Consider the following 25,995-nt stretch of genomic DNA (forward strand, 5'->3'; position numbering starts at 1 on the left):
TCATTTTTATTAGAAATTGATTCAATTCAGTTCCAGACTTTAATGAATTAAATAAGTCAAAGAAATAGTATAGTTTAATATCAGTATAATTCTGAAATTATACAGTTCCAGAATGAATTAAATTAGATTGTCACCACCCCTAATAACTTTTGCAATCTTTTAGGCTTTATACAGAAGAGCTTCTAAAATACCCAAACTGTTAATTTACTTGATCTTACCACTGACATCTTTTTCCAGACTTCCCTTATTGCTTAAAATATTCAAAATAGAAACCCAACAAGAAACTAAACAGAGAACATAATGTAATGAAACGGTCCATGGACTTGGAGGACAAAAAAAAAGACATGAATTTGCATTTGTTTATTTTAAGTATGTACTCTTTAGCCACATCATTTTTTAGTTTCTGTGAGCCCTGGTTTACTTATCTATAAAGAGGGGCAGTTGAACTGTATCAAATGGTTTTCAATATCAGTCCTTGAACCTAGTGTCAAACCATAGAGAAGTTTCCATCAGTCTTCTGTTAAATAAGGTAAATATAGGAAATTTAATAGTGAGTTTTTTTATTAAGTTGAATTTATTGTTTTAAAAGACTGTCTTCTATTCTGAGATTAAGCATTTCTACATTTGATGTTGAAATGTAATTTACTTAATTACGTAATTGTGATTTTAAGAAAATAGAGTTTTGGTTTTACTTTGCAAAATAAAAACAATTCTCTTGGTTTTGTTTGATATTTTACCAATTTGTTGAATGAAGAGGTCTGAGAATTATTGATTAGATCTGTAAGACTATGCCCAGAAAGAATGTATAATTTTACAAGCATATAAATAATAATTCTACTATTTACTTTTATTTGATAATACTATAATAAACGGCATAAGCGTAATCTGGTGAATGCTGCCAGAAAGAACTCGTTAAAAAAAAAAAAACAGAAAGGATGAAAAGAAAAATGTCTGATAAAAACTTAACTACTTTTAAAAGGGACTAAAGAATCTCAAGTAAGATGGCAATTTTGCCTATAAATATCAAACTAATCCCCTCCACAAGATCTTGGCCAAAATGAATCAAGAAAAGTGAAAATAGAGGACAAGTGTCCTTAACACTAAAAATTATGGAAGTGGTTCCATTAGCATTTCACTCACAAAGGAGTCTCTTAAGGTAATTTACACATGGAATCCCCATTGTATAAAGGAGGTCAAAATTGTAACAAGTCCTTTTCCATGTGGCACTGCAGGAAAAATAGTAGAGAAGCTCTTGGAAAAGACCTCTGGTTCTAGAGCCCTCTGATTTTCTGAAGAGAGAGATGGATAGGGGGCACATTTCCCCGTAGAGCTTCACTTGTTTCTATGGATCAGTAATTCTCAAAAGCAGTATGCTAGGGGCCACAGAAGGTGGAGTTGTCCACCAGTACCTGGTGGGTAATGAGGCACATTCCTAAAATAATAAGACTCCTTTCTGATGTGAGAATCAGAAATTCAATAAAAGAATCCAAACTTGGTTAAGGTTTGTAACTGGAGGAGGACATCAAACCAGACAGAATGCTAGAAGTATCAGGCTAGCCTCTGATTGGTAGATTAACCAAACCAAGAGAATAAACTGAGATGAAGTTTCTGTGCTGGAATTGTCTGTGTCTATGGTTTTTTTTTTTTCTCTTCACACAGACTTCAGAATCCCTTAACCAGAAAAATAACTATATGTAACTGCCCCTTCAGATTAAGATCTAAGAAATATTTTGATTTCCTTGCTTGCTCTAAAAGGATGCTATCTATACCTATACCAGAACTAAAAATGCCATCTTGTTCAAGGACGAGTACACAGTAAAAGTAAAATGAAATCTACCTATGAAAAGACTATAAATAAATAGGTAGAGAAAAATTTAGCAGTAAGAGGCAGAATAACATTTCTGAGAAATATTTTCTATTGTAAAACCATGTAAATTCTATAGATTCTGAATTGTGTTGTCAATAAAATTGAGTGGATTTAATGAAACAAAAAAATGAAAGACAATAAGCTAGTATGTAAAGAAAGCTTATTGTGAACAGGAAAGAATATATTAAAATTAACATTATACCAATTTTAAAATCTCAGCAGCAAAGAATGGAAGCCACTTTGAAGGAAAAAAATCAGAAATATGGAGAAAACACTTAGAATTTTTCACTTAAAATGTAAAGGAAAATACAGAGATTATAGTAGAAGATAAAATATATGGAGGTCAGAAACAGATGCACTATACTGAGACTTAATGATTTCCAAGGAAGAGATGACAATAAATTGACCAGAGAACTGTCATGAAGTCAGAATCCTAGGTGATAAATTAGAAAAAAGGCCAAACTGAAAATAACAACCAAATCTTTACTCATTTACTGGGACAGTAAAAGCAAGAGGTGAAAACAAGGCACACAGCTCCCCAGTGTTCCATTTTTCTCCACTGAATGGCACCAGTCAAGAGTCAGGTGGAGGAGGCAACACAGATTGGGGGTAGAGTGGGGTGATGGTGAAATTGTCTCACTGGTGAAGAACTCCAAAAAGAAGACTCCTACTGTTTTATGAAGTGGGGTTTTTTTGTGGTGGGGGGGGAGAGGGCGCATAGTGGGAGAGCTGGGACTGGGAGAGCTTAGAATGGGTAAAACTGCCTCAGCCAAGGTCCCCTGTAAGAGGTCTTGGGGAGGTGAGAGAAGAGAAGGCACTAGGTTGGGAATGCTGATGTGCATGTGATCATGGCTGTATTAGGTGTCTAGCAAATTGTAATGCACTGACTGTGCGCCAAGTCTAGTGCAGGGAAAGCAACGTCTCCCATGAGGTCTGCCAAGCAAAGCCTTGTAATTATCTATGATTGGGTCTGAAAGATCACACATAGGATTTTGGTCTGGAGCCAGAGTCCTCCTTGAATTCTAAGAAAAATTTTAAAATCCCATAAACCACAAGAGGATTACAGGTTAAATAAAGTGAAGGAAAATGAGAACAACCCCGAACTTCTCAATAACCTTTAATGCCAGAGGTCAAGATAGCAGTAAAGTGATAGCTATAAAATGTTTAGGCAAAAATCCGCTATTTAACTGAGTCATTATTTGTGTGCAAAGACAATAGCAAAAACATTTTCAGAAACACAAGTATTCACAGAATTCTTTCCTAATCTTGGGAACAAATTATCTGAAAATCTATTTCAACCAACTGAAAGAAAATCAAACTAAATAACTCATGACTAGAGGTCATGTTTAAAGGACTGGCACTAAGTAGCAAACCCATTTAAGTAATAAAATCCAAAGAATTGCTGTAAATAAAGTTATAAAATGGAATTCAAATATCATAAATTATTTTGAAGGAAATATTTCATTTTGTCAAAATTTGAAATATGGTGGCTCTAAAATCTAGAGTACATTATAAAAAATTAAAAAATAAAAATGACTTAGTTTCTTCATTTTACATATGGAAGGTTTAATAGATATTTGTCTTACTCTTGAAACTGAAGAAATATAACTTTTAGTAGAATTTTAAAAATAAGGCTTATAATTTCCAAATTACTAGAGAAAGATTTCAAGAAGTCCATAGAGTGAAAAATAGGAACAGCAAGGAAGAATAAAATATATAAAATATAAAATAAGATCTCACAGGCAAAAAAGGAACATAAATTTAAATTAAACAATTCTACTAAAAGGCAAAATTTCTCAAATTGAGTCAAAATATGAAAGATACACCTAAAACCAACTTACCCAAAAAGATTTAATGGAAAAAATAAAATGCAGGAATGAGCAAAGATACTCTATACACATGCAAATTAAAATAAGGGTACAAATTATTTCAAAGTATTATTAATACATGACACTGACTAAGATAAAATCATCATTTTTAAATGATCAATGTATAATCCTTAATGAAGATATAACTAAATAATATACATATATATATACATGCATATATACACACATATATACATGCATATACTTACTCTGTGGCATCAAGACAAAGCTTTAGACACAAAAGGAGAAATTGGCTGAAATGCAATGATAGAAAGACACTTAAAGTAGGCAATAAAATAAAATAAAATAAGGGTGGGGAGGATCTGAATATTTTTCCTATTATGGATCATACTTTTGTTTTAAGTCTAACACCTCTTCACTTAATCTAGGTCCCAAAATTTTTATTCTGTCTTTTTTTCTGTCCTAAATGTTTTATGATTTTATGTTTCATATTTAAAGTATTGTTTTTCAGTTTTGAGTTAATTTTTGTGTAAGGTGTGAGGTTTCGGTCTTAGCTCATTATTGGCTTTTTAAAGATAGAATAATATTTTAATGTTTGCCATCAAAACACATGGATATTTTAAAGAGCAAATGGAACTGATAAGAGTGCAAAAAATAGGCACTCTGAAACTGTAGGTAGGAATAGAAATTGATTAAAACAAATGTGATTCAACATTTGCTGTTCTTGGGATTTATCCAAAGATAAATAATCATAGGTATGCACATTTCTGTGTTATTGAAGGGAAACACTGGAAACAATTTATATGACCAGTATTAGGATGACTGATTAATATAATAGAATACACCAAGATTAGAATCATTTATAGTCATGGGAAAATGTTCACAATATATTAAGTGAAAAATAGGTTATGAAAGAATATGCAAAATATATTAATAGTATAGAGATCACAAGTGATTTTTGTTTTCTTTGTGTTTTTCCATAAAAGTTCCAACAATATTCATTGTTACCACTAAGAGTACTTTCTACTTTGAGAGTTTATTGTAAATAAAGCAGAGAACAGTTTCAGGCTTTGTTCTTGTTACTATATGGAGTTTCATTACAGTCTTAGTTTTCCTTTCATGACTAAAAATATTATATACAGCATTTTAAAGTTGTTTTTATGAAGAAAGTACTTGTCCCTCAAGCTATATCTCAGATTTTGTAATGAAAATTATTAAAATATATATTTATTTAAACATATTTATATAATTTTAATTATAAAATCAATCCTCCTATCTGTACTATGGTAGCAGACTATTTTGTCACTAAAACTTCAGAAAGGAAAAAAGATGTGACAGGAAAAAATTTCTCCTGGTTACTGTTTTTAAGGAAAGTCAATCAAACACCTGCAATTTATTTCTTAGAAGAACAGCTCAAGGTTTATTATAACAACTACCTAACCTTTATTACCTCTTTAAAACACTCTTTCTCTTACTTTATTCAAACTGCCTCATTTATTTCCTTTTAACTACTGTAACTAAGATTTTAGATTGGCTTCTATTACAGTGCTCGAGGGAAGATAATATGAAGAAAAGTTACTATTTTCACAACAAAACTGGCAGGGCTAAGGGACAGCAGTACAAATTGCCAGCATAGGTATCCTTAACTAATAGAAACATGATTTATTGCAGTTTTTGCCAGAGTAGATCTAATTTATTAAACAGGTGACACCTTACACAAAAATTAGCTCAAAACTGAGATAAAACTGATTTTTTTGATTACTCAAGTTGGGAGATAACACTTCATGAGGTACTCTTGATAACCAAATAACTTTTTTCTTTGACATATCTCTCAAAAAAAATAAATATAAGGAAAACATCTCAGGGTCTAAGGAATTTAGCTAAGGACTTTAATAGCTAAAAAATTTAAATATCTGTACAAAGCTATTAAAAGAGAAAAATATTGTATCTATTCATTGTATATTCACACAGATGAATACACATACATATTCATACAAAATGAGACAGAAAGATTATGTTGCATTTCTATTCTGGAATACGGCACTGAAAGAAAGGAATGGGATCATAATAAATATTTGTTTAGAATAATTTTTCTAATTCTTGAGAGGGAAGGGGAAAGAAAAATGCAAGATTGAAGAATCTATTTTTATAGAATGAATAATTTATAGAATATACATATTGACAGTATTTCCTGATATATAGAAATTTATTTGCAACATTTGTTTTTATATGCATAGACTGAAGTATGTGATAATGAAGGTAGATGTGAAGTGGGCTTATTATCCTTTTGTTTTCTTAAAATATTTTAGTGAGTCTAGATCCTTTCAAGGACCCTTTAGATGTGAAGCTTGTGTGTATACTTCTCAGGCATCTTTTAAAATACATGAATGTATACTGGATACTTACAGATTTAAAAACTGCTTTCTTGGTTGTTTTAAGGGCCCATATGAACTAACTATGAACCTAAGGATACATTTTAATGAAATTTTACCCTAAGCATTGTACCTATTGAACTCCATCTAAATCAACATTAGTTTTTTCTCTTAGAAATAATCCCTTGTTTGGCACCTTTTAGTTTTCTTTTCAGCTCTCTCACTTGATATTTTCTTCCTATGTTGTGTGCTGAATTAACTAAAATGAAGGTGTATTCTTTCTTAATGCTTTTCCTTTTGCCCCCATTTAGCATGCCATGTCCTCAACTTTTTCACTACTGTCTTCACTTGTTGAAATTCTGCTTCTCCCAAAGCATTGTGATTATAGTTAACAATACTGTATCATATACTTAAAAGTTGCTAAAAAACCAGATCTTAAATGTTCTCTCAACAAAAAGGAAATAACTGTGGGACATGATGGAGGTATTAGCTAACTCTAAGATTGTAATCAGGATGCAATATACATGTATCAAATCAACACACCCTGTATACCTTAAACTTAAATAATGTTACATGTCAAGTATAGCTCAAAAAAATATTTTCAATTCTACAAGGAAGCGTGTCACATGTTTTCTTAAGCATTTCTTGGTATGTGATAACTTTTGTTATGGCATTTTCCACATTCTTCCCAATTTTATATCCTTGAGGCAGGAGCTAGTTCATACATCATTGCACGTCTTCTATTGAGTACTTTTGATATATAAATAATTGGTATTTAATAGAAGTTATGTAGTAAGTGACAAAAAACATGAAGGGACACATAACACAGTGATAAGCATCTTCAACAAGCTTTACGGCATCTGAACGATTTGTTGTGAAAATGTGAGAAACCACTTAGTTAAAACACCTGCTAAAATGTAAACAAACCAACAAATCATCCAAGGTAGAGATTTTATTATTAAAACTTCTGAGAAAAGGGAGATCACGTTCTGATTTTTAGTGGCCTTAGGAAAGTTTTCTAGAGTTAATATACAAATCCCAATTGGTGGTTTTCAGGAAGTTTTGCTAAAATTAAAAATACAAAAAAAATTATTTTCAACAATGAATAAGTTTAGCACAGGATAAAATTTTTTTAAGGTGAATAAATCTGACTTCTAAGTAGTTGAGGTAATGACAACCACCAAACTACCCAGAGATTATCTAGAGATTAACAAGAAAAAAAATACGATGACATAAACCCCATACCTTCAGCATAATTTTAAGACAGAATATGTAACCATCAAATGACCTCTAAGTTAAAAAAAAAATTCTAGTGGAACCATTTCTCAAATTCCTGCCCCAAGTCCATTCCTAGAGCGAATAGAAAAAAGATGGACTCAGGGTAACTGTAAGAATGGAGGGTTTGAGACTGAACAAGAATCTGAGTGAAGGATATGGAAGCTCTTAGCACTATTCTTGCAACTTTTCTGTAAGTCAGAAATTATGTTTTGAAAAACTGCTTTCAAAAATTTTAAAAGTGAGTGAATTCAAAGCCAGGTGGTAAATAGATGCAACAAAAAATTGCAAAATGTTGATAATTGTTGAAACTGAGTGATAGGTACTTGGAGATTCATTATTTTATGTACTCAGTGTTTGCTTGTAAACATCCATAATAGACTTTTAAAAGGGAATGAATCTACAGTGATTCTTTCATTGATAGTGTAAATGTACTTTCTCACTAAACACTTGCTTTAGGGCATTTAAGATCTGATCATCTTGAAATAGACTAATAAAGAAGACCTAAATAAATGGCAAGATATTTCATATTCATGGATTAGAAGATATTATCATTAAGATGGTAATCTCAGTCAAATTGATCTCTGGGTTCAACTCAATCCCTATCAAAATTTCACCTGACTTCTTTGCAGAAATTGACAGGCTGGTCTTAAAATTCACATAGAAATTCTAGGGACCCAGAATAGCCAACATAATCTTGAAAAAGAACAAAATTGGAGGACTCGTATTTCTCAGTTTCAAAATATACCACAATGCTACTACAGTAATCAAGACAGTGGTAGTGGAATAGAGATATAGATCAATTGATTTTTGACAAGGGTGCCAAGGCAATTAAATGAGAAAAGAATAATCTTTTTCAATAAATGGTGTAGGGACAACTGCATATCCACATGAAAAAGAAAAACTGGACCCCTTCTTCACACTGTATACAAAAATTAGGAATGGACCAAAAAACCTAAATATAAGAGTTAGAACTATAAAGCTCTTGGAAGAAAATTTAGGTGTAAATTTTTGTGACCTTGGATTAGGCAATGGTCTCTTAGATAGGACAAAAAAAGTATAAACAACAAAAGAAGATAGATAATAAGTGTGGATGAGGATGTGGAGAAATTGGAACCCTCATACTGCTGACAGAAATGTAAAAATGAGACAGCTATTTTGGAATACAGTCCGGCAGATTCTCAGCAAGTTAAACAGAGTTACCATATGAGTCAGCAATTGTATTCCTAGGTATATACTCAAGAGAAATGAAAACATACATCCAAACAATAATTAGCACATGAATGTTAATAGCATTAATTATAATAGCCAAAAAGTGAAAAACAAACGTGTCCATCAACTGATAAGTAGATAAACAGAAGCTGGTGTATCTATACCTTGCAATATTATTCAGCAAAACAAAACATGGAGGAACCTTGAAAATATGATGATAAGTCACCAAGGACCATATATTGTATGATACCATTTATATGAAATGTCCAGAGTAGGCAAATTTGTGAGACAGAAAATAGACTAATGGCTACCTAGGGCTGAGGGGATGGGACATACAGGTGTTGGGAGTGATGGCTAAGGTGTATGGGGTTTCTTTTTGTGTTAAAAAAAGTTATTTATTGTGGGGATGGATGCACAACTCTATACATCTACTAAAGCCATTGAATTGTATACTTTAAATGGTGATTGTATGGTATATGAATTACATTTCAATAAAGCTATTTTTTTAAATCTGATCATTCTTTTGCAAGGCAGTTTAAGTTCAGTGAGGGAAGAGCTTAACATATATACAATATATTAGTATAATTTGGCAACCTTTTCAGCTTGCACTTCAGTAAGTGCTGTCATTCAAAAAGTGGTTTGAAATATTGCTCTGAAAAGCAATTTTCATATTTTGGACAGATAAAGTGCCATTTATTTGTCATCTATTCAGTATTACCGATCAGCAGCATAGCCACAGATACTAGAATTATTTGGCATGAAGAGAAATGTAGCTAGAATTATCCTTAAGATGAAGTCTTACTAAGAAAGGGAAGCTGCATTTGGAAGCACACTTGATTGTACAGATCTGAGATAGTACTGGCTGGTTACTGAATATTAGTGTCATGTGAATCACTGCTGTTTTGCCAATTTTATAGGAAGAATCATTTTATTAACTTCTGTCACTTACCTCAAAATCTCAGTTAAAAATTAATTCACAGGATGTGAGGAAGAAGGAAGTTACATGTAAACTGATAGGATTTATTTAAATTATTATCTTGTTCTGCCCAATTAGGAAGCTGCATACAAGTCAATCAGGTGGCTTTGCTAGATGGCTTGGAAGTTTAAGTAGGTAGAAAACTGAAGATTGTTGATATAACAAATCTTTTATGGGTCTGAGCTTTATATTGTTCTGAATGGGAAAATATGATTTGAGCAAAAGTTTTCACATTTCAAGAAAGGTAACAATTCTTTTCTCAAGTTTTAACAATTAGAAAAAAATATAAAACAAAGTATTATATTCTAAGAAATAATATTTGTAACTTTAAGGTTGAATAAGATAACAGTAGTGGAAGTTTAAATGGCAAAATATGGTATCCTAGTGTTAGTATATTAAAGTTGTATTTTCATTAAACTGAATCAAATGCAAAACAGCTTTGTTTTTCCCTATATGATCTTAACAGTATCTTTGTTCAATTGTGACATTAGATTGACAGTCATAATGCAGATAAGTTGTACAGAAATTTCTGCTGGAGTCCAGAAAGTTTTTCATTAGTGTTACTTATAAGATATCTGCAATTAGACTAATAGGTAAAAATGTGAGCTTTCCTAAATAGAACGAAAATTACCAATATTTGTCTTTCCCTTTCTCAAGTCTATTGAAAGAATTCTACTTAGTTCCTTCTCTTCCCTTGACTTCTGAAAGGCTCTATGCCAGAAGCAGTTTGAGAATCCTGTGAGGCCAGGTGGAGAGGAAAGGAAAAGGAAGAAGGGAATAACTTTTTTGGGAGTTTAATAGAGAGGGAATCTGGAGAAACTGGGATGTGAGAGAAGTACATAGGAGAAGGATTTTTGAAAGTATTGTTAAAGAAGTGACAATAAAGAACATAGTTATTTTGAAAACAGTTTTCAATTGTCATAAGGTTCCTCGAGTCACAACACAGCTTGCTATGAGGCAGCATGGATCAAAGATTCAATAAGACTGGGAATTGTCAAAAGTTGTATAGGAGTGGAAAGTGGAAGGTATTGCCACAACATGACATTTATGTTGTTTTTAATTTTTGTTGATCAACATTTCTTATTTTATTCTGTTATGGAACAAGTTATGTAGCTGATTTATGACCTACCACTTTTTAATCATATGAATAATAATTTAATTTTTTCTCTTCTGGGTCATTGAATTTTATGTTGGATTGAGGGAAAGGAAAATAGGAAAAAGTGGAGTAAAATTTGATCCAGTATGTCTTTCCTATATATGAAACAAACCTGGCAAGTCTGTATTTTCTTTTTGTTCTGTTATCCATCATCTTCTGCTCTATACTGTTAGCCAAAGTGATGACATCTTCTCTAAGTGGACATGTAGGACAGTCGTGAAAATGACCAGATGTCAGATCAGTTCTTCAAGATTCTAATGATATCAGTCAACATGGCAATCATTTTTTAGCTTTCTCTGTTGTTTTAGCACTTAAAATTAAATTTACCAAGGTATAATAGGTAAAAAGATTCCTAGAGTAATCCTTGGTATAGTAAATTGTAAGGGAATGGGCTTCAATATGATCTGTATATGTATTAGAGCCACCACATGCTATTCCTGTATATAAATTTCCAAAGGGGAAAAGGAAGAGCACTTACAGACTGTCACTGATGCCTCATACATTTTTTAAAAGAAGTATTTCCTTTATTTGGGTTTTATTATCAACATTTCTCACATCATCTATCTTAAAACACCTGATATTAGTTCAGAGCAGAATTGATTGGTCATGTAGGAAAAATGGTCTCTTGAGGCTTCTCACATGGAACTACTGATGTAAGACTATTCCTTCATAGGTTAGAAAGATGGGATAGTCGTATTTTTTTCTTTTCATTCGTGAAAGCAGAAATTGGGCAAGTAAACTGAAAATACAGAGGTGGTAAGAAATAATCCAGGTCTGCTTTTTATTGGTGATATGGCCTTGTAAATGTCATTTGCTATCATTAACACTCAAATGACTTCATAAGCAAGATGAAATCTCAGATTTACTAATTAGATAGTTATGTTCAGAAATATGTACACAGCTAATAGCCTTGAAAACTGAAAAAAAATCCACTAGAAACTCTCTTTGCATTGTTTTCTCACAGGGAACAAATCACAAGATAGTGGCATAGCAGAGATGGAAGAACTTCCTGTACCACATAACATCAAAATAAGCAATATTACTTGTGACTCATTCAAGATTTCATGGGAAATGGATTCCAAATCAAAAGACCGTATTACACACTATTTCATTGACCTCAACAAGAAAGAGAACAAGAACTCCAATAAATTTAAACACAAGGTAAAATCCTAGCACATACTTATATTCATTTGCATCTTTTCTAAGTATGAGGATATTTTGAAAGAAGGAATAATGTTCTATTAATTTTTTATGTGACATATTTGACATTGGAAAGAGTAAAAATTATGATTTAAAAACCCTGTCCCTCTAAGAAACTGTGTAAGAAAACTAAATGCCAAGTATATTGTTAAAATACAGTTTTTTCCAAAATAGGTGAAAGCATGAATCTCAAACAGACATAAAAATGACCATGTGTTAAAGATTTGATTTAACTCATTAATGAGGTAATTAATGGGGTATTAAAGCCAGTTCGAGGATAATTCAAAGAAAAGATATATATCAGGATATTGAAATACATGTTTAAGTGGAGGCAAAACAGCTTTGGGGTTGGGGAGGGAGCAAGGGCAGGGGTGGGGGGGGCTGTTCCTCCACTGTACAAAATTGATTTGCATGTATTAAGACAAGTGTAACTGAATTATTATTAGTTATATAAAAGTTACAGTTGTAAAATAGCTTCCACAGGATGAGAAGATAGGAAGAAGAGTGTGCAAAGATAGGCAAAACATAGTTTTCCATTGAAGCAAACATTTTTCCTTGTATCTGCCATAGAGGAATGTGATGCAGCTTATAAACTTTAGGGTGTTTGTTAAATTGCCCTAATAATTGGGGCTGTGATTTAGAGTTGAAAATTAATTTATGTCGTCTATTTTATTTTATGGTTTGAGAATGAAAATTAACCTTAGCTGCCTTAGACATGTTATAATTCTGATATGTTTATTCTCATACCTGTCTACTTATCATATAAGTTTTCTGATACTTATATCACTTCAGAAGTAGGTATAGAGAAGATAATTGTAATCTGGTTAAAGTGTTCTTTCTTATGTTTCAGTATTTTCACTGATGATGAAAAAGGTTTTTTTTCTTATTGATACTAAATTTTCCCTTGGTAAATCTTTCAGAACTGTCTTGTCTGGAAATTACGCATTTTTGTAAACGAGCAATTATACAGACTAATGACAAGTGAGGATTATACCTACAGATAAGTGTGAGAGCACAAGATTGATAAGTCATTATTTTCCCCATGTCGCAGTTTTGATTATGCTTTCTGGTGATAATCTCTTTGCTGACATATGCTTTCTTGAAGTAGCTTTGAAATATTTAGCATTAAATGATGACTAGGTCAAGGTTTGACTCCCTTTCTTCATTCCATACTTGGAATACCCTATCTTTGGAAATGTAATATTCAGCCTGCAGTTTTTAATCACCTTATTAATTCTTTAGAAATACCTGAACATTTCTGTGGCACATAGGTTCCATGCTTGAATACAATTGAGGCAAATGCTACCTCATTTGTAGTAAAGCTGATTTATTTATTTTTAAAGATGTTTTTTCGCTTCATATATAAAATATGTAGTAATTGGCCAGTCTGATAAAATTATTGGGGTATTATATATTAAGTGTAATATTTTTAAATACTAAATCTATGGAATTTTATTTCTTTCATGTTTCTGGGCTTTATCATTTAGTATTAGAATGTTGCATTTTAAGGAGCATATATAAGGAGTATACAGAAAAGAAGATTATGCTGGAAATGAAGAAAACTAGAATACAACATTTATGTGATTAGCCATGTGACCTTGGGCATGTCACTTAATCAAGTTGCCCTTATTTTATATGTGGAGCATAAGAGATTTGAATATAATGTTAAATATCTTTAGGTAAGAATTCTGTCATCAGCCAGGAATTTAGTAAATGCCTTCGCATTGTTTACAACTGATTCAAGTTATACAGCTAAATTAATTTCCTTCCTTCCTTTCTTCCTTTGCTAGGATGTTCCAACAAAATTGGTGGCAAAAGCTGTTCCTTTGCCAATGACTGTCCGGGGACACTGGTTTCTGAGCCCAAGAACAGAGTACACAGTAGCAGTGCAGACTGCGTCAAAACAAGTTGATGGGGATTATGTTGTGTCTGAATGGAGCGAAATTATAGAATTCTGCACAGCAGGTAAGAGAAGTAGGTGCAAATACAGAAAAAAATCTTTAATAGTTTCTGGAAAGCTAATTACAGAAAAAAACTTCTTTTTCTGTAACTATAAGGTAACATGCTGCATTGATCATTTTGCATTTGCAGTCGCACCGTGTTGACTGGAGGGAGCCGAGGTTCTCAGCAAAAGCTGAGTAATGGCATCAAATTACCTCTTTGCTACATGCATAGTCTGATTTTTCAAAGTAAAAGCTTTCCAAATAAAAATTGATGTAGTTTGAAAATAAACTCAGCATATTTTGAGCTTCATTTTGAGGTAGAGAGCCTTTTTTCCTCATTATTCATTTCATAGATATTGAAAGAAGCCAGGAACATCCTTCTCTAATTTAGGGGAATGGAGTCAGGTCTTAATAACTGACTACTTAGCAGAAATGTCATTGGGTTTTTCATTTGAGTGCTGAAAAATCCATCTCCAAACTAGTGTTTTGTGTGTGTGAGAGAGAAAGATTGCTTTACTGGAAAGTACCTCCCAGCTATTTGGCATTGGAATATTTGATATGGAGAACCCATCCCCTTTGATTCTGAAGTGTATCTTAATAGTCTGTTATATTGGAAATATTACCATTTATCTCATTCGTTTATTCACTCAAGAAACAAATGTTTATTGAGCACTTAAACAGCTAGCTGTTGAAGGTATAGAAAGGTATCTATATCCTCTCCTTTGGTCTCTTAGAATGGGGCTTTGTTTCCTCTTTGTCTAGGTGATTGTTTCCTCTAAAAAAAATTGTAGAGAGGCTGAGTATTTGTTTCAACATAAAGGAACTTGTAGAAAGGTCTTAAAAACACTTGACCTCACCTATTGTAGGTTGCTTAGCAACTTTCCTCAGCTGAAGCATCCTTCAGATTAACCTCAAAATTGCATTATTTTAGACTCTGTATGTGCTTAGCTAGTTCTATTTCAGTATCATCTGTTGTTTCTTAATCTCAAACTTGGTATAAAACTTCTATGAATATGTTGATGGATGAAATTATAGTTGTTTTTATTTTTTTTATCTTCAACCCTTTTTGTTTATTCTGTGAGGAAGTTGCTAAGAATTGTAACATCCTTAATTGCTAAGGAATCCAATGTTTGAGAGCAAGGAAAATAGTATCTCTCTGGTACCGTATTTCTTACTAAGATGTCACTGACTGTAAGATCCACCCTTTTATGTATCACTGGCAGAAAAAAATACTGCCAATTAAAATATGAAAGTGTTTTCTTATCACATTTATTGGCAGACTCATCAGAGATGCTAAAATGTGAAAATACATTTTAGATCAAATAGATGAAATCATTTGATTTCATTTAGTCTTGTGAGCAGTAATGAAATAGCTAAAGATTTCCATATTGTATTAATAGTGAGTAAAGAATTCTCCTTGACAAAACTTTTACCTATATTTGATGTGTCATATTAGAATAAATGTATCTCCTCATGTTTACTCTTTTTACTGCATTTCTTTATATTTACTTTCATTGTGCCTTATCAGGGAGGCTTAACCTAAGACACAGTAAGAGACACTTACTTTTGATAGTTTTAATGCATGTTATTTTTCATAGGCCTACACCAAAAGAGAATCATAGTATTTCTCTATTAAAAAGAGCTATAATTCATCTACTAAAAGTCCATTTGACATTAGAGAAAGGTGTGAAATATTTTTTTCCTTTTTGGCTTAAGGAAGACCTTTGGCATTTACATTTCAGAAGTATCTATCTACTTAAGGATAGATACACACACACACATTTATTCTGTTCTGTAACTTATTTAACTGTATGAGTACATGTTTTATTTCCAAAAGAAATGAAGGAAAACCTTTTATCTTCTTGCCTTCATTTACAGTAATTTCCCTGTTACTCTTTTATTAAACTACATCCCTTCCAGCTTTTAAATGTAGCACAATTTTTTCTGTCAATTATTTTGCATTTTTATTTCCATGAGCAAAATCTAAGGGGAACTTAAGCTGTCCAAAGCTTGTTGTTTCAGTTTATCAAAATAATTCAGATTGTATCACCTAAGCTCTATCAATAACCTTGACTCTATTAATTTTGAGAAAGCCTTTTTGTATAAATTTTCTTTCAATCAGGACATCTAATTCACTTAACATTTATTGAGCACATACTACTTGTTGTGCACTGTGCAAGGTATTAGAAATAAAATTCAACCAACTAATCTATTTGTCTAGTCTGACATAGATAAAACCCTGTGGTTACCCCATAATAAATCATAGTTGTCTACATTTATCTTTCCCTTAGATTTTGAATTCTTTGAAAGGAAGAATACATTTTTTTCTTTTAACCTGATCATCTAATTTTGCATGGAGCCCTGTATGTCATGTTATAATCTAAATAAATGTTTGTTGAGCCAGTGACATAGTGAGTAAACTATGTTGCTATGAGCAGTTCAACTAGGTTGTTTTTGTTTGGAAAGTTTTATCATTTGTATAGACCAAAAATTTTACTTAGATTCTGATACAGGAGTTTGACAACAATCCTCAATTTTCAAGACAAAAAGTTGGTGAAAAGATCAGATTGCTTTGAGAGATGATTTAGACTTTCAGGAGTCTTGTGTACCCCAAAAGCATCAGCTAAAAGCCAGAGACCAAGTCTCTTAAGTTGCTAGCCACTCACATCTGTCTAACTGTTCCACTATGACAAGCCTCAACTTCTGCATCAATAAAATGGACATATTCAGCCTTGCCAACTTCAGTAAATGTAGGGAGTAAATTAAAAGAACAATTATCATTGTTACTACTTTAAATTCCATTTATTGATTGCAAGTGATATCATCTTTTATTCAATTTGTCAGCTGACCAAAGAAAAACTAGTATGGTGCTGATTGATATTACTTGGTTTATGCAGAGTCTGTATTCTTTATGGAACATTTTTGTTTTGGGATCTTTAATTTCAAAGAATGAAAAAAATGCAAGAGAAGTCTAAAAAAATAACCGTAAACTATAATCAAAATATTTCTTAGAAAAAAAATGTGGCAAAGACAATGAATGTTTTCTTGTTTAAATACAATTTCCTATGGTGAATTTTAATCTCCAAGTTATTATGCATGTAGTTGTTACTTTGGTAATGTATTTTTAAATACACACCTTTTTTTATTTTCAGACTATTCAAAAGTTCATCTGACCCAACTGTTGGAGAAGGCTGAAGTGATTTCAGGACGGATGCTTAAATTTTCTGTTTTTTATCGTAACCAGCACAAAGAGTATTTTGACTATATTCGGTAAGAATCAAAAAATATATAATTATTTGCCTTATTAAATGCCATTCCAAATTCTAGGCTTAGATTTCCCTTGAGTCAAGTTCTGTGAAATAGCAATTTTAGTTTTCTTTCCAAAATAGTTCATTCTATTCTGAAGAAGTCAGATTGTTTCCACTTCATTTAGATTCCTTCCCACAATCATTTGTAATTCCACAATTCCTGTCTATTTGAGTGGAAGATCTTAAACCTCCAGGATTAGATTGATGAGCATTTCATGTATACATTCCTCCTGTAATTCCCAATAACCCAATTCTTCTGTCTCATACCATCTACTAAATATTCTCCTCTTCTTGTAGTTCTCTTTAAGACACTGAAAATATGAGAAAGAAAGGGCGACTATTTCATGAAATATTATGGTCAATCAGATGGTGTTTAAGCTTCAAGTGGAAATCTCTCAGCCATTATCTTGGCTTAATTATTCATAGGACAGGTCTCCTTTGTTTACTTTTAAATTCTAGTGTTCAACTAGTATTTCTTAGATAGTCTGTGTTTATGAAGCAGTTAATAAAAATTCAAAAGAGAATTCCAGTCCTAGGAAACAAACCCTACTATTTGCAACAACATGGAAGAGCTAGAGGGTATTATGCTCAATGGAATAAGCCAGGCAGACAAAGACAAGTATCAAATGATTTCACTCATCTGTGGAGTATAAGAACAAAGAAAAAACTGAAGGAACAAAACAGCAGCAGACTCACAGAACCCAAGAATGGACTAACAGTTACCAAAGGGAAAGGGACTGGGAAGGATGGGTGGGAAGGAAGGGATAAGGGGGGAAAAGGGGCATCATGATTAGCACACATAATGTGGCAGGGGAGGACACGGGAAAGGCAGTATATACAAAGAAGACAAGTAATGATTCTATACCATCTTACTACGCTGATGGACAGTGACTGTAATGGGGTACGTGGGGGGGACTTGATAATAGGGGGAGTCTAGTAACCATAATGATGTTCAAGTAATTGTACATTAACGATATCAAAATTAAAAAGTTTTAAAAATTCAAAAGAATTCTATGTCATAGGTTCAATACTTAGAACTCACTCATATTTGTAGAACAAAATTTCAGGAGAGTAACTAGGCAGATGTGTTTTAAAGTGAGACTAAGCCTTTTAAATGATAAATGTTATGTAGGTTCTAAAACTTTTACATAGTAATCCCCATAATTTTCATTTTAAAAGCCTTGTCTTGCTTTAAAGGATTCTTAAATTGACAGGATTATATATGAAAAAAAACTTAGAGGCTTTGCTGTTGTTTGTTTCACACCTTTCTAGTTTTTCATAAATTAAGATCATGGTTCTAGATTTAAGTTAGCTCCAGGTTGTGGAAATAGCAAAAGGAATCAGAAAGAGTGAAGTGAATTTAGGTATCTATGTTCTTCAAATGAAGTACTCTGCAATATCATATATTTTGATAACAAAACCATTCCTGCCTTAGGTTTGAATACCCTATAAATACAGAGTTTAGTCCCTAACTCTCTTAGCTGGTAAGTTATTTACCTTTGATTCTATATAATTCTTGGTGAATGCTATTTACCTAATTTAGAGTGTACAAACTGATAAATACAATACAAATTATTGTATCTGTCAGTTGTTGGATGAGAATAACTATATATACTCACCAAGAAAGATATTTCTTTATATTTAAGCATAAAATTTGAAGACAAGAAAAGATATACTATTGTTATTAAATACATCAATATAATAAATACAGCTTTGGTACTGGATTTAAAAGACTGAAATATTGCCATTGTCTATTAGGTGGCCACTGGAGGTCAGTATTTCTCTACCCTTTGGGTGGGGAACTGGCCTGTTTTCGATCCTTAGATTCTCTAAACTTTGCTTCATCTTTTTCAAAAATTCTTCCAAGAAGAAAAAAAAAGAAAAATGGAAAAGTTACTGTATATATTATGTGATTGATTCCAATATACTAGTATGAAAGACATACTTACTCACAGGAAATTTACCTCTGTTGGATTTTCCATGATAGCTATAAAACCCACATAAATTTTATCTTGGTGCAGTATGTATAAATCAATACACATGCACCATTGACAGAGATATAGGCAAGGTTAAGGTAACTAATAAGGGAAACTAATAAAGCAACCAGGTAAACTGTCATGGGTTGAAAGGTTTTACTGTTCTTGGGAAGGGAAGAGGAGCAGAGTCACTGGGCAGAAGTAGTTAGATATTTGTAGACTCAGATGAACCCGGCCCTACCAGAACCACGGCTCAGAAGCATGAAGGAAGAAGGCACACTCAAGGCTTTACCCCCTCCTGCCCCAGATCTCCTTCTGGTGCCTCCCTTTCATAGACCTGAAATGGCAGGGACCAAGGGACAAGGAAGAACCAGATGATAGAGTCCCAGCCCACAGTGGAAGGAGAAAGGGTAGAGAATAGGTATGGGGGAGGAGAATAACTAGCTCTGTTCTAAGAAAAATACAGGAGAGAGGACCTGACTAATAAAGTGTACCTGGGTAAAAACAAATAAAACACAAATTAAAACAAGACACTTTGGTGGCAATATATGTGGGCAGCACTCATTTTAGAAATTTGGGCATACCTTAAAGAAACCTTTAACATTTACCCCATACTGTAGATCCAGTTTGCTCCTCAAAAAGCCACTTCTGAAACCCAGGAGGCATATGACTGATATGATTTCAGCTGTGAAACTTCTAATTCCAGTTTGGTTTTTCTGGCCAGGAAATTTATATTAAAAATCTCCAACACTTGCAGAAGAACATCCTTACCTTAGAGTCAAGGCTAGAATGTAACCATATATAGTTGATGCATTCTCCTTGATCCTTGATAGTAGGATGAACATTCAAGCTTTCAAAGAGTAGACAGTTGACTTTGGCCTATCGCCATTGCCATTTATCAGTCAGTACACTCACTGCTATTGTACCAAGCAGTGACCATTTCTTTTCTCTGGCAGAGAACATCATGGGAATGCTATGCAGCCCTCTGTCAAGGATAACAGTGGCAGCCATGGCTCTCCAATCAGTGGAAAATTAGAAGGCATCTTCTTCAGCTGCAGCACTGAGTTCAATACTGGGAAGCCACCCCAGGATTCACCTTATGGGAGATACAGGTTTGAGATTGCAGCAGAAAAACTTTTTAACCCCAATACTAACTTATATTTTGGGGACTTCTACTGTATGTACACTGCTTATCATTATGTGATTCTTGTTATTGCCCCTGTGGGATCACCAGGAGATGAATTCTGTAAGCAGCGCCTTCCTCAACTAAATTCCAAGGATAATAAGTTTTTGACCTGCACAGATGAAGATGGGGCGCTGGCTTACCACCACGCCCAGGATGTCATTTTAGAAGTCATTTACACTGACCCTGTGGATCTTTCTCTGGGCACCGTGGCAGAAATCACTGGTCATCAGCTCATGAGTTTGTCTACTGCAAATGCAAAGAAAGATCCCAGCTGCAAAACCTGTAATATCAGTGTTGGACGTTAATGCCCACTTTTCTCAGTCTTACTTAGTCCCTTTCATTCCCTTAGGAGCACTGATCCTCTGTTGTCCATTTTCACCATCAGATGTTTTCCACTGAAGCATGCACATGCACTATCGCCAAAAGCAAACTTCCACTTCTCAAATTTCATTCAGAGCCGTTGTAGTGTGTCCTAGTCCCTACCCTTCCCACTACTTTCAATGAAGTACCCTACGTTTTCCTTCTGACACTTTATTGCCTAGATGCTGCAATGTTTTTATTTTTCCTTTATGCCAAACCATAACAAAACAATTATATAAACTGCTTTAGCAAAATACAAAATAACGGCTTAAAAATGGTGTTTAAATATGCATTCATTTTAATCTACTGAACAAATACTGGGATAACTCCAAACCGCATGAAAGGGTGTAATTGCAGCATGAGTTAAATCTTGAAGCCTAGAATTGTCAGCACTTCCAACTTGTTGTTTGACAGTGTTATTTATGTTATTTATATTAGCTAACAGGAAACAACTACTGTGTTTCAACATAATAAATATAATAGAAAAATATTTTATTTGTATTGTTGTATAAAATATTTACAATCATATAGAATATATAGTTACATTTTAATAGCAATTGTATATGTGTCATGAAACCATTTCCCTTATCAAAGATGTAGTTTGTAAACCTCAAATAGTCGTGTATCTGTCCTGTTACAAGTAGATGACTTTGATTAAACAAATTTATGAAGGACATTATTCTGATTCATACAAATTATAAAATATCAGGTAAATACAGAGAAAATAATAAGCCTCTGAAATAGTCAATATTCTTCCCATCCAAACTATATGAAAATGTGAATTTGTTCAGTGTCATGCTTAAACATGACAGAAAATAGAAATACAAACATGGATGGTACAAGAGAAAATGTCTACCTTTTACTTATTTTTACAAAAGCAAGATAAACATTTGTTTTAGTACAAAACAACACAAAAAAATGTATGCTAAAGTTGATGGAGCAAATTAAATATTCTGGCTTCTTTTCCAAGGTGTCATAGCAAACCATTTCCAAACCTTTCATTTTGAACAGGATGAAGAATACCCACAGCCCATGGGAAAGCCTTTTGACTTTACAATGTATAGACCTTGAAACATTAAGAAAAACGCATATTCCCAATGGAAAAATAGTTATATAATCTTAGTTATAGTAAACAAAAAGTTAGCAATCATAACTATGATCACATTAGAGCATATATACTGCAGACATATCTATCCAAAATACCTATTTCCAAATTTCAATACAATATTTTAATATAAACATCTGTCAATTATAGACAAAGATAATTCACAAAGTACATGCTATCAGAATCAACTTTGGTAATCAGAAATGTAAAACTTCAAATAACATGAAATAATGTGCTATTTTTATATGGAAATAAAAAACTAACAGTGACACATTCTAGTATATTTTAGGGTATTAAAAGCCTAGCAAAATTAAGGGACAAGGTAGTTTTTTTTAATCTCTTAAAAATCAATTAGAAGTTTCAAATAAATTACATTCTTACTAGCTGTATTCCTTCCTACATTAAAAAAAGAGTTTCTTTTCCTCATTTTTAAAAATCATGCTCTCTTCCATACATCAACATAAGCAATCTTTGGATACTAAGTAGACTTTCCCTAACTAGTGACCATCAAACAAGTAGATGCTAAGTGTTATTTAGACTTGATAAAATATTTGATAGTATGAGTTTTCTCCTTGGCATGGAGGAGTCTGAATTTTTTTTTCCAATTATACTATTTCTTGCCCCCACCCATTTAAATCTCTCCTCCTCGTTTATAATTACACTTGCCATTCCTTCTTTAAACAGCTAATACTACCACTAAAGTGCTTTAATTTTCTATATGTTAAAACTACTTAGCAAGAATGGCAGAGGAAAATAATAAATTTAAGTTTATCTTAGGTCAAAGTGATTGCAAACATTTCCTGAACCTCAAATAGTTTTGGCCACATCTTGCTTGCTGATGAGGACCTCTAATAGTCTCAGTTTGGCTTTTATGTGCTTATATTCATAGTACTCATCTGCCATTGGTATCCTATCTTCCTTTTGTGGACTTCTGCAAAACAGAAAATAATGTCTGTTAGTTCATATGCACCATTAAAAAACTTTTATAATTCCTACATGAGAAAGTACAGGGTAGCAGTTTCCATTTGGTTTTTGTAACACACCACTCTTACCTTCCTTCTACCTTCATTCACTCCCTCTTCCATGTGTTATTAGGTTTCTATATAATATACCCTTTGAGAACTTAAATGTTATAGGGGTTTTTCAAATATATAGTCCAATGCCCAGACATATAACAATGGGACAAGTGAAAAGGTCTTAGGGAAAAAACAAAAACCAGAACCATCAAGGCAAACCTTGTCTAGTCATGCTCCCACTACCCATGCCACAATTCCATTCCTATACAGAATGTTTGGCCCTTAGAGTGACAGTTGTTAAAAATATCAGCCTAAAAATACTATATAAATGAACAAATAATTCATAAATGTATGGTGATTGGGGGGGCATGAAGCTCAATGACTACCTTACAAACATGAAATATTTCCAGGTTGTCTTGTAATTGTAATACCTGTCTCTGCTAATGTGTAGAATTATAATCAGTAGAATTCTCAGTAGAATCACTGAGAAGTTCAATTGAATGTATAAGAGCCTAAACTGCAGTGATTCTCTTTGCACACTAATTCTAATGAATAATTTTTCTATAAATGCATTCTATCAACTACATCTTCCTGCCATTTACTTTGAAGAGTAATTGGGTAACATCTGGAGCTCAAACTGCCTCCTCACAAAAACATGTTGCCAGGAAATGTTTTCTAATGGGAAATAATTGCTTCAGAATCTCAGAGGGTGTTTGTCTTTCTTGGTTAGTAAGATGACCAATTTCTTTTAAAACATTTCCACCTATGACTTTGATATACAAGAGGTTGAAAACACAGATTGTCACCACAATTGCTACTGAATATAAACACAAATACTCTCTAATATTTGTATGCCTGAAAAATGGGTATATAGTAAACACATAATGTTTTACATATACCCCCTTCTATTTTCCCAGTACTGATAAAAATATATCCTTTACAAACAAAAAAAAATAAACTAATTTATAAAGATTTCTTAAAAATATAGTTATCTATTTGTGTTGCACCACTATACACTGCCCTGTAATTTCTAATAAAGAACTCAAACAGTACACAAATCTATAGAGAGGGTTCCTCTTAAACATAGTCTAAATGATATATAATTCCTTTGCCTATATTCTTTGTTATAAGCCAGACTTATCACTGAGTATTTAAATACCACCCTAACTTGTGTAAACAGATCTAAGTGAAGAAATGGTCTAATTTATAGGGAAACACTAATAATCCATATGTAACATTTCCCTGGTCGTTGAATATTTATTTAATTTTCCCAGTAAAAGGGTACATTGGTCAGAATGAAAATTTTTGCTGTGTTTCCTACAGCAGTTTTCTCATTTTATCAAACATGATAAAGTGCTTATTAGCACAGTTCCTGGCTCATAACTATTATGTTATATCTATATGATTATGATAAATTACTGTGAACATACCAAGAACATTTACAGTATATTAAAATTTCTAGTAATCAATTTGCATCATTATTTTACCTTATGGGTAGTTAGGTTTTTCCAAAAAAATGTCTTAAGAAAATAAGAAAGATGCATATTTCCTAGCCGTTCAACTATTTAGTTTTAGTTATAATATCATCACTTTTGCATTTAGTTTAAATATATTACCACAAGAGGGCATACAACCTCAGTCAAAGATAGGTATATCAAGTGGGTTTATGGCTCAAAGGTGCAGTAGAATACTGTATATAAAACATAACTAACCACTCAACGTCAAAAAGGCATGCCAAGTACCCTGGTAGATCCACTAGGCAGCACTATTAGCACATTGGGAAGTTCTCAAACTCTAACTCCTGGGTTCAAATAGGTAAAAACATACACGTAAAAGTTAACATGGAAATTTGTAGGAAAAAATGGAAATGGAAAAAAAGCAAGAAATTAATGTTTTACATTCTAAATTTAATAGCCACATAAGTTTTTCACTAGATTAGTAAATACCAGCAGAAAGGTAAATAACTTGCATTTGTACCAGTCAACTGCAAAGGAAGATTCCAGGTTGAAAACTAGGTGGGTTATAGCTGTACTTCCTAAATATAAAAAATTTGACTTAATAGGTCCAGTTCTAGTAAACAGCCCTGGAGAACTGAAATGGAAAATTTTCTGAGAGGTAAGTACACCAAGCTTTCAAGATGCTTTAGGAAATAGTCCCTTCTACATCAGGACAACCCCCAGTCTGCTGAAATGAAAGCAATCCAGGAAAGGCAAATGCATAGTGGAGAGGAATTCTGAGGAGCCAGTTTATCACTGACTCCCACTCTGCCACCTTAATAACTTCATGACTTTGGGAAAGTTATTCAGGATTATTTAAGACTGACATTCCACATGACAGATTTAGCTTCCCAAAGTATCCCAGGGAGTCCAGTAATTTCATATTACAACCATGAAACTGGCTCAGGTTATTTGTCTGTCTCTTCCAGAAGTAAATCAATTCTTATCTCATGATTTTATATATATATATGGAGTGCATGATGAGATTTGGGTTGACATAGGAAAATAGAGGATATAGCTAAACATTTATTTAAGAGAAAGAATTTCTATGAATTCTTGACCAAATCCTGGAATACAATAATTGAGGGCAGATCCTGAAGTATAAAGGATATATTTAAAGCAAAGGAAGAATTATTTAATTAAGTAGGAAATAACTTGTGGAACTAAGTAGCCAAGAACAAAAAAATTACATAGGCTGAAAAATCAAGTACATTTTTTAAAGACTTAGATTAATTCATTAATATAATGAGAATTATTATGCAAAGTTAGGTATTTGGGAAGTTCATCCTTTTTAAATACTTGATAGCTACAGCCTCCCATAAAACATAACTCATAGGGGTGCTATCAGAATGCTGTATCAGACAAATCCGGGTCTCAGTCACTGTGGAAATTATCTTGAATAAAGTCAGTTTCCCTGCACACTCACAGATTATCCTTAACAATAGTTAATATAATAACTTAAAAAATATGTCTTCCCACACTCACCTTCCTGTTTGTTTAAAAAATTGTTCTTCAAATTCTCTTAAGGCTTTCCGAAGTCTTTTCTTGTCAGCCCTAGTTTCTCGGAGATGGTCAAGAAGCACAGGCCTGTATCAGGTAAAATATATATTTGCCATTAATGAGCTCTGGCATAACTGAAAGATCATCACTAGCAGATTTGTATATTCAGCAAAAGTGTATTACGCTACAAACGGGTTCTGCCTAAAAGAATGTTTTTG

General features: G+C 32.8%; 2 protein-coding genes across 10 annotated transcripts in view; one reads left to right on the forward strand and one right to left on the reverse strand.

The window, feature by feature from the left end:
* The window catches only part of PHYHIPL (phytanoyl-CoA 2-hydroxylase interacting protein like), a 67,979-nt gene extending 46,632 nt beyond the window's left edge, over positions 1-21,347 (forward strand). The window contains exons 2-5 of one of the 2 annotated variants that reach the window (XM_036895072.2): positions 11,652-11,848; positions 13,678-13,852; positions 16,983-17,100; positions 20,071-21,347. In XM_036895072.2, coding sequence (XP_036750967.1) covers positions 11,684-11,848; positions 13,678-13,852; positions 16,983-17,100; positions 20,071-20,605 — 993 coding nt within the window. In that variant the 5' untranslated portion in view covers positions 11,652-11,683 and the 3' untranslated portion in view covers positions 20,606-21,347. The remainder of the gene's footprint in view (positions 1-11,651; positions 11,849-13,677; positions 13,853-16,982; positions 17,101-20,070) is intronic. The other variant, XM_036895071.2, reaches the window with a different exon arrangement.
* FAM13C (family with sequence similarity 13 member C) overlaps positions 21,136-25,995 on the reverse strand; it is a 127,580-nt gene continuing 122,720 nt past the window's right edge. For all 8 annotated transcript variants that reach the window (XM_036895068.2, XM_036895064.2, XM_036895063.2 and 5 more), the window contains 2 exons: positions 25,763-25,864; positions 21,136-22,696 (listed from right to left, as the gene is read on the reverse strand). In XM_036895068.2, the coding sequence (XP_036750963.2) occupies positions 22,573-22,696; positions 25,763-25,864 (226 nt within the window). In that variant the 3' untranslated portion in view covers positions 21,136-22,572. The remainder of the gene's footprint in view (positions 22,697-25,762; positions 25,865-25,995) is intronic.

This window comes from Manis pentadactyla, chromosome 8, assembly GCF_030020395.1.
Source record: "Manis pentadactyla isolate mManPen7 chromosome 8, mManPen7.hap1, whole genome shotgun sequence".
Lineage (NCBI taxonomy): Eukaryota > Metazoa > Chordata > Mammalia > Pholidota > Manidae > Manis > Manis pentadactyla.